Consider the following 13564-nt stretch of genomic DNA (forward strand, 5'->3'; position numbering starts at 1 on the left):
TGAAAAATTTTTATACCGTTAGAAAGGTATTAAAATCACCTTTGAAAACATATACTGTAAAGATTCTATATTACAAAAATGCTTTTTTTTTTCTACATTTTTTTTTTTCAAACTGGGAAAACACTTCAAAGACCAAGCGATTTAAAAAAAATTTTTTAGAAAGGTCGTTTTAATATAAAAGCTAGAATAATGTTTTTTTATTTCTTTTAAAAAAATTTATAAGTAAAAACATCTCTTGTTAACTTTTTTTTATTTTGCTATTATTGTGTGACAAAAAAGGTACCTAGCTATACTTTGGAGGTTATACAGATACAGATACTATGACTAAGTATTCTAATAGATTCGAACAAGAATCGTATTATCAAATTTTTCAGACACGCACAATAAATAGACATACACTTGATAAAGTAAATTTTTTATTTTTATTTATTTAGATTTAATATACAACTTTGAGCAGCTCATACTGCTGACTTTCGGAATATTTGCTTACTTTTATTTATTTATATTGTCGACGAGTTCGTTGCGTTCGAGTGAATTGGTATAGCTGCTGCAAGTTGGAACTTCCTTATATTCTTGATACAATTCACCGCTAGTAAAGATTTCTTGTGCCTCTTCACTTTCCGTTTCAGTAGAACGCTGATTATCAGCAATCTTGATAGCATCCTTAAGTTTAAAGCGACAACTTTCGCAAATACGGCAACGATGAATGTGAGACTGCTGGAAAATGCTCTTCGTTTAAGCTAATGTTTCGAAGTTGAGAGGAACATTTTCTTGATAGCTGCGCACATCTGTATTTATTAGTTGATTCCATATCAATGCCTAGTAGTTTCGTTCTGGTCTGTGTCTATCCGTTGTGTTGTTTTTTATAGTCCATGGGTGCTGTGGCAGGTAATGTCAATCTATGTGTCCGTGGTAGGTAACGTTAATATGCGTGTGTGTGTGCGCGGTATTGATACGTCCAAATTGTTACCTTTTCCAAGGGTTGTTTTTGTAGGTATCTAGACATACCGCTTGTTAGCTAAGCGGTAGGTTAAGGTAGGTAGAAATCGGTGATTTTTGCCGTTTGGTAAATTTTTCGTTTTTGCTTGTTCATTGTTACGTGTTTGGTTGCTGTACCTTCTGGCTTGTGCTGTTTTTTGTAAACTAGTTTTAAGGGTTCAAATATTTCGTCAGAGATAGTGTTGGTTTGTTCGTTTATTATCCTGCCGTCAAATGTTTTTAACTTGTATATCTCCTTGTTCTCAAGTACATTGAGCCGCCGACCTTTTCCTTGTACGTGAAGTATTCGAGCCGTTGTTTTGATGTTAGCTGGGGTGCACCCATCTGGAATAAAATTTTTTTACAGTGTATTTTTTCAAAAGGTGATTTTAATACCTTTCTAACGGTATAAAAATTTTTCAAATTGGTTGATTAATTTACGCGTGATATCCAAATATGAGAAAGTAACCAAGAGATGCATTTACTTAAATAAATTAAAAAAAAAAAAAAAACCCCATTTTAGTTTTCAGATATGTTATATATATTAAATAGACCTTTCTAAAATAAAATTTTATTTTTCAAAATCGCTTGATCTTTGAAGTGTTTTTTCAGTTTTAAATTTTATTTAAAAAAAAATTGTTTACAGTTTATTTCAATACCTTTCTAATGGTATGAAGATGTTTGAAATCGGTAAAGCCATTCCGTAGTAATCACACTTTAAAAGTACCTATTATCGTCATTTTTCTAATATTTTCGGATATTTCGATACCTTGCGACGCCCACAAAAAAATGCAATTTCTAAAAATGAGGTTGTTTTTGGGTGGGTAAGATGTAACCCCATGCAAAATTTCATCAAATTCTGAGGGGGTCGGGTTCAACGCATATTGGATTTGATATGAAATTCATCATATGACAATTTAGGAAACAACTTGACTTAGTACTAAAAAGCCGGTCCTTCACGGTTTAATGCTTTGACAAAGTTCTTTATAAGGCCTAGTTTAATGTGAAGAGGTGGCAGGAAAATGTCTTGTGGATTTACAAGTTGTTCAGCGGAGACGTTTTGCTGTCCAGGCTCATATTGAGTACGACTTTGCCATTCTTTTCTCACATAATGATGTTCAGTTGCGCGGCTATCCCACAAGCATAAAAAACAACAAAATTTGGCGAATCCAGATTTCAACCCAGTTAAGATACCAATTACCTGATGAAATATGAAATATGAGTGTCTGCTACTCTGAAACCAAAGTAGTGCAGATACGCATCTTTGAGCAAATTTGTTATTATTTTGCCACTTTTTTAATCATATAACAACCACAACACTGTCTATGCATTTTTATTTGCTCTAATCTTACTTACTTACTTACTTACTTACTTACTTAATTGGCGCTCAACCGTCTAAACGGTTATGGCCGTCCAACAAGGCGCGCCAGTCGCTCCTTCGCTCCGCCAACCGGCGCCAATTGGTCACACCATGGGGGTTTAAATCGTTTTCCACCTGGTCCTTCCAACGGAGTGGGGGCCGCCCTCTACCTCTGCTTTCATAGGCGGGTTCCGATAGAAACACTTTCTTGGCCGGAGCATCAACTCTCATTCTCATAGCATGGCCTAGCCAGCGCAATCGCTGCGTTTTAATTCGCTGGACTATGTTGATGTCTGCGTATAGCTTATTTTACAGTTACAGTTGAAATGACTTATCAAGCAGTGCCACTATTTAAAAGCTGCTATAACAGCACAATGGGGCTATCATGCGAGAACTCGGAAACTAGAATCAGTCTTAAAAAACTGAATGCACATTCGAATTCAGCATATCAAATATAGTTAAGAATCGTTCTTATCTACTCAGATCCAAAAGTTGACCTGAATTTGTAAACTTGTGTAATTAGGCCATAATGTACATAATTATATATTTTTAACATTAAAACTTTACAGCTAAATTATTAAATCTTACATTTTATATCACAGTCCTAATTGTTCTAATAAAAGCGTGTTACATTGTGATAGCAAGAAAAGGAGGTCCTAAATGTTCTTAATTATACCATCAAAATTTAACACGCTTTTTATTAGAACAATTAGGACTGTCATATAAATTGTAAGATTTACTAATTTAGCTGTAAAGTTTTAATGTTAAAAATATATAATTATGTACAAAATGGATTTTTTTTGGCGCAGCTGAGAAAGGGATAGAATGAGACGAAGATAGGGATAGATGAAGCGAAAAAGATGGAGGGTGGAGTGAACAAAAGGATTAGGAAAAAGTGAAGAAAGGGGAGGGCAGAGTTAGACGGAAAAAGCTTATTAAAATTTAGGCGGATAGACCAAATTTAGGGCAGAACAACGTCTGCCGGGTCTGCTATTGTACATATAAAAATTATCAAATAAAACTTTTCGTTAATAACCCGATAAGCAATCAATAAGAAGCGTCGGAAAAAACCGATGTCCAAAAAGCCTCTCTTGTCAACTCGTCGACAGCACAGTTCCCAGAAAACCACTGTAACCTGGTACCCTTTTAACCTATGGGCCAGTTCGTTACCTTCGATAAAGTGTTCCTGACTTGGAGAACTTTTTTCGCTGCATGACTATAAGAAAGTTTTCTAAAAGGGTCCACAAAATTCTCGCAAAGTCGAACTCGACGTCGCTGCAGATGACAACTGCATTCAATCTAACTGCATTACAATTTGCTTGTAGGTAGACACCGATTTGTCGAAAGGAGTTTCAGTATAACGTACAGAGATTGTGAAGGTGGTCAGGGGAAGTGCACTTGATATAAGCATTGCTGCTGACCGCTGCACTATGATAATTGTGGAGGCTATGGCGTTTTTTGTCAGAGTCAGTCCCCGCTATACCGTAGAATAAAAAACCAGGATTTTGCGACGGCGGTGTATAGCCAGAGCATTATATTTGGCTTTATACCCCACATTTTACGCACGGCTGCTTTAGAATTATAGCTATAGCCATGACATGGATATGGGGAGGTAGTTCCACTTCTTCTTCTTGATAACCATTGCCCCATTTGGCATTAATTGTATTTAGATTCCCATTTGGAACAGCGCTGCCATATCTTTAAAAAAAATCACCAAAAATTGAAAGTTACTACGTAAGACCTAAAGAGTCCCTATAAGAAACAAGTAAGGAACGCTAAGTTCGGGCGTAACCGAACATTACAAACTCAGCTGCCAAATTACAGCTTGCACAACTTTTGAATTGCCTTTTTTAAAAGTGGGCGGCGCCACGCCCATTGTCCAAAATTTTACTAATTTTCTATTCTGCGTCATTAGGTCAACCCACCTACCAAGTTTAATCGCTTTATCCGTCTTTGGTAATGAATTATCGCATGAAAAAGTGGGCGTGGTTATAGCCCGATTTTTTAGTTTCATATAGCGATCTGAGATGAGTTCCCAGGAACTTACATACAAAATTACATTAAGATACCTCAAAATTTACTAAAGTTATCGTGCTTACGGACAGAAGGACGGAGGGACGGACATGGCTAAATGAATTTCTTTTTTCGCCCAGATCATTTTGATATATAGAAGTCTATATCAATCTCGATTAGTTTATGCCGTTACGGGGTACCGTTATGCGAACAAAATTAATATACTCTGTGAGCACTGTTCAGGTGAGTATAAAAACTAGTATTATTTATTGCGAAAACAGCTTCGGGTGCTCGATATACAAAAAATATAGCACAAAGCGCCCCGCTTCAAGTTTATAATGAGAAAATATACTGTGTATTGAGAAATATAAGTTTATATTGAGAAAATGCAAATTGATAATGGAAAATAAAAATTGATTATGAGAAGCGTAACTTCTCATTGAGAAAATATAAATTTGTAGTGAGAAATATATATTGATACCGAGAAATATAAATTGATAATGAGAAATATAAATTGATAATGAGGAACTATAATTTAATAATGAGAAAGATTTTAAGAATAAATGGTTCAAGTAATTTGATCTGGAGTCGGTGAGCCAATGCTGCAATATCTCGGGGATACGATGGCAAGACAAGATAAATTATTGTCATATTTAAAGTACTCGGAAGCATTTTGAAAACATGAGGACGTATCCGGAAAACAAATTTGAGTCTCCACTTGCATATGAGCTAAAACAAAACATCTTTTTGGAATGTAGGTATGTGCGGTATTGCTCTCGCACATTTCCCTCCCGTTAAAACATTTTTTGGTGCACACACTGCACTTTCAAGGTACCACCGTATTTACTCGCATGCTCCGGACCCACTGATTGATAGTATATATGAATGTACTTTTAGATTTTTTCTACTTCAGTTAAGTTAAATTATAACCCGTACCGTCGATTTTGCCATCTACAACAGACAATTTTAAGCTATGAACCCATAGAGGTTCTACTTAGGTAAAAACAAGTACAAATAGAAACTAATATATTTTTTTTTTCCTCATTATTAACTTACATTTTCTCATTACCAATTTCTTTTTTCTCGATATGAAGTTCCCTTTCTCATTATCGGTTTATATTGTGACGAATATTAGCAACACTAAGGGATACTATCATCTCTAAGCCGATACTAAGCAGTGACTTGTATGCACATAAACAAATCAATCATTATGTCTTCACATATGTCCATACAAGCAGCGGAGATAAACGTACAAACACATGCATATATCTGAGATACTCCCAAAAGTAGGCAATCATCGGTGGAAGTATCACTCACATATACACGCGCATATGGCTATGCGAGAAGCTATAATCGTGCATCTGTAGTTATAGCTGATAAGTTTATAGCTGGTAAACAAGTAGTAAATTCTAGAAATAGAAACGCCTAGAAATATGCCAACGAGCACCAGCTAAGGTACAAGGAATCAGTTTGATTTAAGCAAGCTATCTGTTGAGAAGTAGACGCGTTATTGTGAAAGTAGTCTAATAAAGGCCATTTTGCATTATTTAATATTGGAGTTATTTGTTCAACAGTTTAGTGATTCGGACGTTAGCAGAAGGTTGCAAATAAGCGGAATTTCACAAAATTCGTTACAATATTTTCTCAATATAAACTCGCATTCTCTCATTATAAACTTTAAAGGGTGTAGTATTTTTCGTTTATTATTGTTTTAAACTTATTTTGAAAATTATTTTCAACTTTTTAGTTCGATATTATTTAAAAGCGTTTTTTTTTTTTAATTTTTTTAACTATATTTAATTTTTATATTAAGGATTTGTGATCATTGAAGTTATGACTCCGCTGATTTCGGAATCCTTTCCGTGACTGTTTGTAGATAGTTTATATATTATATGTTTATATGTATGTGATTCCATTTTATACCAAATTAAAAAAGTGTTATGAATACCCACCCACGGGTACCGTCTTTTCTGGTGCTACGGATATGCCTGCGTGTACTTAACTGGTTGGTTTCTCATAAAACCACGTGTTCATTTAAAATTTTTTATTTACTTAAAAACATGTGTGTGCTACTAAAACATTTATTTACGCTAATTTTTATTGTTTTTCTAACACAATAATGAACAAATAAATTAGGCTGCCTGTTCGAATAACAAAGCAAATAAACTCAAGTGGTTCACGAGAAAAAACATTTTTTTTTTTCTCCCAAGTTCATCGAATCTCTTCCAACATAATTTTTTCTTTGTTTGCACAAAATTTCTATTCAGAAAAGGACACAGTATCTTTATACTTGACAATTATTTGCAATTAACTTTGCTAATATTATTATTATCTTGTCACTTTGTATGTTTTGCCTCAATGGAGGCAGAAAGCCCTATTTACCCCATTCTTTTCCTACCTCGCCGTTTTGTCAGAGATTTGTATACAACGGCTAAACAGAACAATTAATTCTTTTAATCAAGGAAGACAACCGATTTAAAGGCACATGAAAAGGTCTTCTAAGTGCGATATGTTTTTGGCGAATTTTTTCGATTTTCAATCGTCCCTTATTTCGTAAAATTTAGCATAAAAAATTCCAAGTGTTTTGTTTTTGTTATTGATATTAGCGAAGAACTACAAAATTTGCACATGGCGATGGGTTCGATGAATTTCACTTCTTCATCCGCTTGCTTTTCGGGTGCTGAGTTTTAAGCTCGAGTTCATTCATTCATTAATGGTGTTAAGGCAGATGGCTGTATTGACTCAGCCATTTGAATGCCCCGATGGACGCTTTCTAATTTGCCTAAAATTTTTTGTCTATGTTTTTCACCCAAACTGTATGGAATATTTATAGGCGCGCTTAACAAAGAAATTTGATTTCTTTAAATTGGAGTTCAAAACTCAACACCTGAAAAGCGAGAGTATGAATTTTTTTTATTCTTGAGTCTTTTCTTATTTTCTCTTTTCATTTTGGACTATAAACAAAATTCGGAAAAATATTCACTTTCTTATCTTTGTGTTGAAATTTTTGTTCACGTCCATGGAGAGCGTTAAATCGATCGAAAAAAAATTTGATTGAGCCATGTCCGTCCGTCCGTCCGTCCGTCCGTCCGTCCGTCCGTTAACACGATAACTTGAGTAAATTTTGAGGTATCTTGACGAAATTTGGTATGTAGGTTCCTGAGCACTCATCTCAGATCGCTATTTAAAATGAACGATATCGGACTATAACCACGCCCACTTTTTCGATATCGAAAATTTCGAAAAACCGAAAAAGTGCAATAATTCATTACCAAAGACAGATAAAGCGAAGAAACTTGGTGGGTGAGTTGAGCTTATGACGAAGAATAGAAAATTAGTAAAATTGTGGACAATGGGCGTGGCACCGCCCACTTTTAAAAGAAGGTAATTTAAAACTTTTGCAAGCTGCAATTTGGCAGTCGTTGAAAATATCATGATGAAATTTGGCAGGAACGTTACGATATCGAAAATTTCGAAAAACCGAAAAAGTGCAATAATTCATTACCAAAGACAGATAAAGCGATGAAACTTGGTGGGTGAGTTGAGCTTATGACGAAGAATAGAAAATTAGTAAAATTGTGGACAATGGGCGTGGCACCGCCCACTTTTAAAAGAAGGTAATTTAAAACTTTTGCAAGCTGCAATTTGGCAGTCGTTGAAAATATCATGATGAAATTTGGCAGGAACGTTACTCCTATTACTATATGTACCCTTAATAAAAATTAGCAAAATCGGAGAAGGACCACGCCAACTTTTAAACAATTTTTTTTTTAAGTAAAATTTTAACAAAAAATTTAATATCTTTACAGTATATAAGTAAATTATGTCAACATTCAACTCTTGTACTGATATGGTGCTACAAAATAAAAAAAATAAAGAAAATTTCAAAATGGGCTTGGCTCCGCCCTTTTTCATTTAATTTGTCTAGGATACTTTTAATGCCATAAGTCGAACACAAATATTCCAATCCTTTTGAAATTTGGTAGGGGCATAGATTTTATGACGTTAACTGTTTTCTGTGAAAATGAGCGAAATCGGTTGAAGCCACGCCCAGTTTTTATACACAGTCGTCCGTCTGTCCTTCCGCATGGCCGTTAACACGATTACTTGAGCAAAAATCGACATATCTTTACTGAACTTAGTTCACGTACTTATCTGAACTCAATTTATCACGAAATCCGAATATGACCACGCCCACTTTTTCGATATCGAAAATTACGAAAAATGAAAGCAATGCCATAATTCTATACCAAATACGAAAAAAGGGATGAAACATGGTAATTGGATTGGTTTATTGACGCGAAATATAACTTTAGAAAAAACTTTGTAAAATGGTTGTGACACCTTCCATATTAAGTAGAAGAAAATGAAAAAGTTCTGCAGGGCGAAATAAAACACCCTTGAAATCTTGGCAGGTATTACATATATAAATAAATTATCGGTATCCAACAGATAATGTTCTAGGTCACCCTGGTCCAGATTTTGGTCGATATCTGGAAAACGACTTCACATATACAACTACCACCACTCCCTTTTAAAACTCTCATTAATACCTTTAATTTGATACCAATATCGTACAAACACATTCTAGAGTCACCCCTGGTCCACCTTTATGGCGATATCTCGAAAAGGTGTCCACCTATAGAAATAAGCCCCACGCCCTTTTAAAATACTCATTAACACCTTTCATTTGATACCCATATCGTACAAACAAAGTCTAGAGTCACCCCTGGTCCACCTTTATGGCGATATTTCTAACCGGCGTTCACCTATATAACTAAGGCCCACTCCCTTTTAAAATACTCACTAACACCTTTCGTTTGATACCCATATTGTACAAACGCATTCTAGAGTCACCCCTGGTCCACCTTTATGGCGATATCTCGAAAAGGCGACCACCTATAGAACTATGGCCCACTCCCTCATAAAATACTCTTTAATACCTTTCGTTTGATACACATGTCATACAAACACATTCCAGGGTTTCCCTCGGTTCATTTTCCTACATGGTTGTTTTCCCTTATGTTGTCACCATAGCTCTCAACTGAGTTTGTAATATTCGCTTACACCCGAACTTAACCTTCCTTACTTGTTAATATTTAGTTTTTCTATTTTTCTTTTTAGTTTATAAATTTTTAATTTTATTTTAATTTCTATTGACACAGTCCTTAAGATTTCCGGTGAAGTTATTATTCGCATTGTCTTAAGGCCTAATTGTATATCTGAATAACACAAACAAATAATAATAAATTTGTACAAATTGGTGTTTGCAAAACACACTTGATTAAACAAAATAATTTCGTTAGAAATTGCATTGATAATAGTAAAACAAATAACTTCATACGAGCTATAAAAGGACGCGTTATTTTCGATTTTAATTCAGTTATAATTGACAGCTATAAGCGTAAATTGCTTAATTTAGAAAAAATGAAAGCGTTAACAATTTTAATGGTTGCCCTTGTGGCTTCCCTGTTGATAGTTGAACAGGCAGTTGCTGACGATTATTCCGATGATGGTGCCAAAGATGATGACGATGCTGCCGATGACGATGCCGCTTCTGCTGATGCCGCTCCTGCCGATGAAGCTTCTGAAGGAGCCGTTTCTGATGAAACCGCTTCCGATGGCGAAGCTTCCAATGGCGCCACTCCTGATGCAGCCGCTTCTCCTGATGCCAATTCTAATGATACCGATTCTAATGATGCTAATGGGGAAGCTTCTGATGCAGCCGCTTCTCCTGATGCCGATTCTGATGATACGGATTCTAATGATGCTAATGGGGAAGCTTCTGATGCAGCCGCTTCTGATACCGCTTCTGATGATACCGATGATAATGATGCTAATGGGAAAGCTTCTGATGCAGCCGTTTCTCCTGATGCCGGCTCTGATGATACCGCTTCTAATGATGATAATGGAGAAGCTTCTGATGACACCGCTTCTAATGATGATAATGGGGAAGCTTCTGATGCAGCCGTTGCTCCTGATGCCCCTTCTGATGATACCGCTTCTAATGATGATAATGGGGAAGCTTCTGATGCAGCCGTTTCTCCTGATGCCCCTTCTGATGATACCGCTTCTAATGATGATAATGGGGAAGCTTCTGATGCAGCCGTTTCTCTTGATGACGCTTCTGATGGTACCCCTTCTAATGATGGTAATGGGGAAGCTTCTGATGCAGCCGTTTCTCCTGATGCCGCTTCTGATGATACCGCTTCTAATGATGATAATGGGGAAGCTTCTGATGCAGCCGTTTCTCCTGATGCCGCTTCTGATGATACCGCTTCTAATGATGATAATGGAGAAGCTTCTGATGACACCGCTTCTAATGATGATAATGGGGAAGCTTCTGATGCAGCCGTTTCTCCTGATGCCCCTTCTGATGATACCGCTTCTAATGATGATAATGGGGAAGCTTCTGATGCAGCCGTTTCTCCTGATGCCCCTTCTGATGATACCGCTTCTAATGATGATAATGGGGAAGCTTCTGATGCAGCCGTTTCTCCTGATGCCACTTCTGATGATAATGGGAAAGCTTCTGATGCAGCCGTTTCTCCTGATGCCGCTTCTGATGATACCGCTCCTAATGATGATAATGGGGCCGTTTCTGATGCAGCCGCTTCTCCCGATGCCGCCTCTGATGATACCGCTTCTAATGATGATAATGGGGAAGCTTCTGATGCAGCCGTTTCTCCTGATGCCCCTTCTGATGATACCGCTTCTAATGATGATAATGGGGAAGCTTCTGATGCAGCCGTTTCTCCTGATGCCGCTTCTGATGATACCGCTTCTAATGATGATAATGGAGAAGCTTCTGATACAGCCGTTTCTCCTGATGCCCCTTCTGATGATACCGCTTCTAATGATGATAATGGAGAAGCTTCTGATGCAGCCGTTTCTCCTGATGCCACTTCTGATGATAATGGGAAAGCTTCTGATGCAGCCGTTTCTCCTGATGCCGCTTCTGATGATACCGCTCCTAGTGATGATAATGGGGAAGATTCTGATACAGATGCTTCTCCTGATGCCGCTTCTGATGATACCGCTTCAAATGATGATAATGGGGAAGCTTCTGATGCAGCCGTTTCTCCTGATGACGCTTCTGATGATACCACTTCTAATGATGATAATGGGGAAGCTTCTGATGCAGCCGTTTCTCCTGATGCCGCTTCTGATGACACCGCTTCTAATGATGATAATGGGGAAGCTTCTGAAGCAGCCGTTTCTCCCGATGCCGCTTCTGATGATACCACTTCTAATGATGATAATGGGGCCGTTTCTGATGCAGCCGTTTCTCCCGATGCCGCTTCTGATGATGATAATGGAGAAGCTTCTGATGCAGCCGTTTCTCCTGATGCCGCTTCTGATGATACCGCTTCTAATGATGATAATGGAGAAGCTTCTGATGCAGCCGTTTCTCCTGATGCCGCTTCTGATGATACCGCTTCTAATGATGATAATGGAGAAGCTTCTGATGCAGCCGTTTCTCCTGATGCCCCTTCTGATGATACCGCTTCTAATGATGATAATGGAGAAGCTTCTGATGCAGCCGTTTCTCCTGATGCCACTTCTGATGATAATGGGAAAGCTTCTGATGCAGCCGTTTCTCCTGATGCCGCTTCTGATGATACCGCTCCTAATGATGATAATGGGGCCGTTTCTGATGCAGCCGCTTCTCCCGATGCCGCCTCTGATGATACCGCTTCTAATGATGATAATGGGGAAGCTTCTGATGCAGCCGTTTCTCCTGATGCCCCTTCTGATGATACCGCTTCTAATGATGATAATGGGGAAGCTTCTGATGCAGCCGTTTCTCCTGATGCCCCTTCTGATGATACCGCTTCTAATGATGATAATGGAGAAGCTTCTGATGCAGCCGTTTCTCCTGATGCCACTTCTGATGATAATGGGAAAGCTTCTGATGCAGCCGTTTCTCCTGATGCCGCTTCTGATGATACCGCTCCTAGTGATGATAATGAGGAAGATTCTGATACAGATGCTTCTCCTGATGCCGCTTCTGATGATACCGCTTCAAATGATGATAATGGGGAAGCTTCTGATGCAGCCGTTTCTCCTGATGACGCTTCTGATGATACCACTTCTAATGATGATAATGGGGAAGCTTCTGATGCAGCCGTTTCTTCTGATGCCGCTTCTGATGACACCGCTTCTAATGATGATAATGGGGAAGCTTCTGAAGCAGCCGTTTCTCCCGATGCCGCTTCTGATGATACCGCTTCTAATGATGATAATGGGGCCGTTTCTGATGCAGCCGTTTCTCCCGATGCCGCTTCTGATGATGATAATGGAGAAGCTTCTGATGCAGCCGTTTCTCCTGATGCCGCTTCTGATGATACCGCTCCTAATGATGATAATGGGGCCGGTTCTGATGCAGCCGCTTCTCCCGATGCCGCCTCTGATGATACCGCTTCTAATGATGATAATGGGGCGGTTTCTGATGCCGCCGTTTCTCCCGATGCCGCTTCTGATGATACCGCTTCTGATGGTGCCGCTTCTGAAGGAGACGCTTCTGATGATGCTCCTTCTGTAGCTAACAACGAAGCTATTGCTGAATCCGCATCAGCCAACGGTAATGTTCCAGCTGAAAGCAATGACAATGCTAATAATGATAAACGTCCCGGAGCTAAGAAAGGCAACAAAAGACGTAGACGGAATAAGCGTCGTCGTAGACGTTCACAAAAAAAGCGTCGAGGTGGGAGATACCAACGTAGGCGTCGAGGTAGGAGGAACGAACGTAGGCGCCGCCGCCGTGGCAATAAACGCAAAGCTAGACGAAATCCAATATCTGATTTTTTAAATAGTTTACCAAAACCAAATATACTGGAGACAAATAAATTTTTATTAGATAATTTTATAAGGTGGTGAAGTGAATAATCCAAATGTTTGTAGATATTTTTCTTTGTGATTATTAAATATTGTGTACTTATTAATGTTTATGTCGCTGAAAGTAAGTTTGATATACAGTAAATATACGGTACAATCTTTGAGTCTAAGTCTAAAACTTTTTGTAAGTATCTCGGAAGATTATGTTCTTTAAATTTGTAAAAAGCAATTTGCCCGCCATATGTAGCGCAAATTCATCTTGAATTCAGTGGAGCCAAGCTCGACAATTCTATACAAAGCATGAAACTGTCAATATATGTCCAAAAATATAGAGAGGGGTATCAGAAGACGAGTTTTCGATCCAGGATCCCGAAT

The 13564-nt window shown here is 37.9% G+C and overlaps 1 protein-coding gene across 1 annotated transcript; it reads left to right on the forward strand.

Moving 5' to 3' along the window:
* Positions 1-9740: 9740 nt before the first annotated feature.
* Positions 9741-13359, forward strand: LOC137253910 (serine-aspartate repeat-containing protein I-like). Its single transcript, XM_067791518.1, has one exon. It carries the CDS (start codon positions 9779-9781, stop codon positions 13229-13231), a length of 3453 nt encoding a protein of 1150 aa, XP_067647619.1. The 5' UTR covers positions 9741-9778; the 3' UTR covers positions 13232-13359.
* Positions 13360-13564: the final 205 nt, after the last annotated feature.

Source organism: Eurosta solidaginis, chromosome 1, assembly GCF_040869045.1.
Source record: "Eurosta solidaginis isolate ZX-2024a chromosome 1, ASM4086904v1, whole genome shotgun sequence".
Classification (NCBI taxonomy): Eukaryota; Metazoa; Arthropoda; class Insecta; order Diptera; family Tephritidae; genus Eurosta; species Eurosta solidaginis.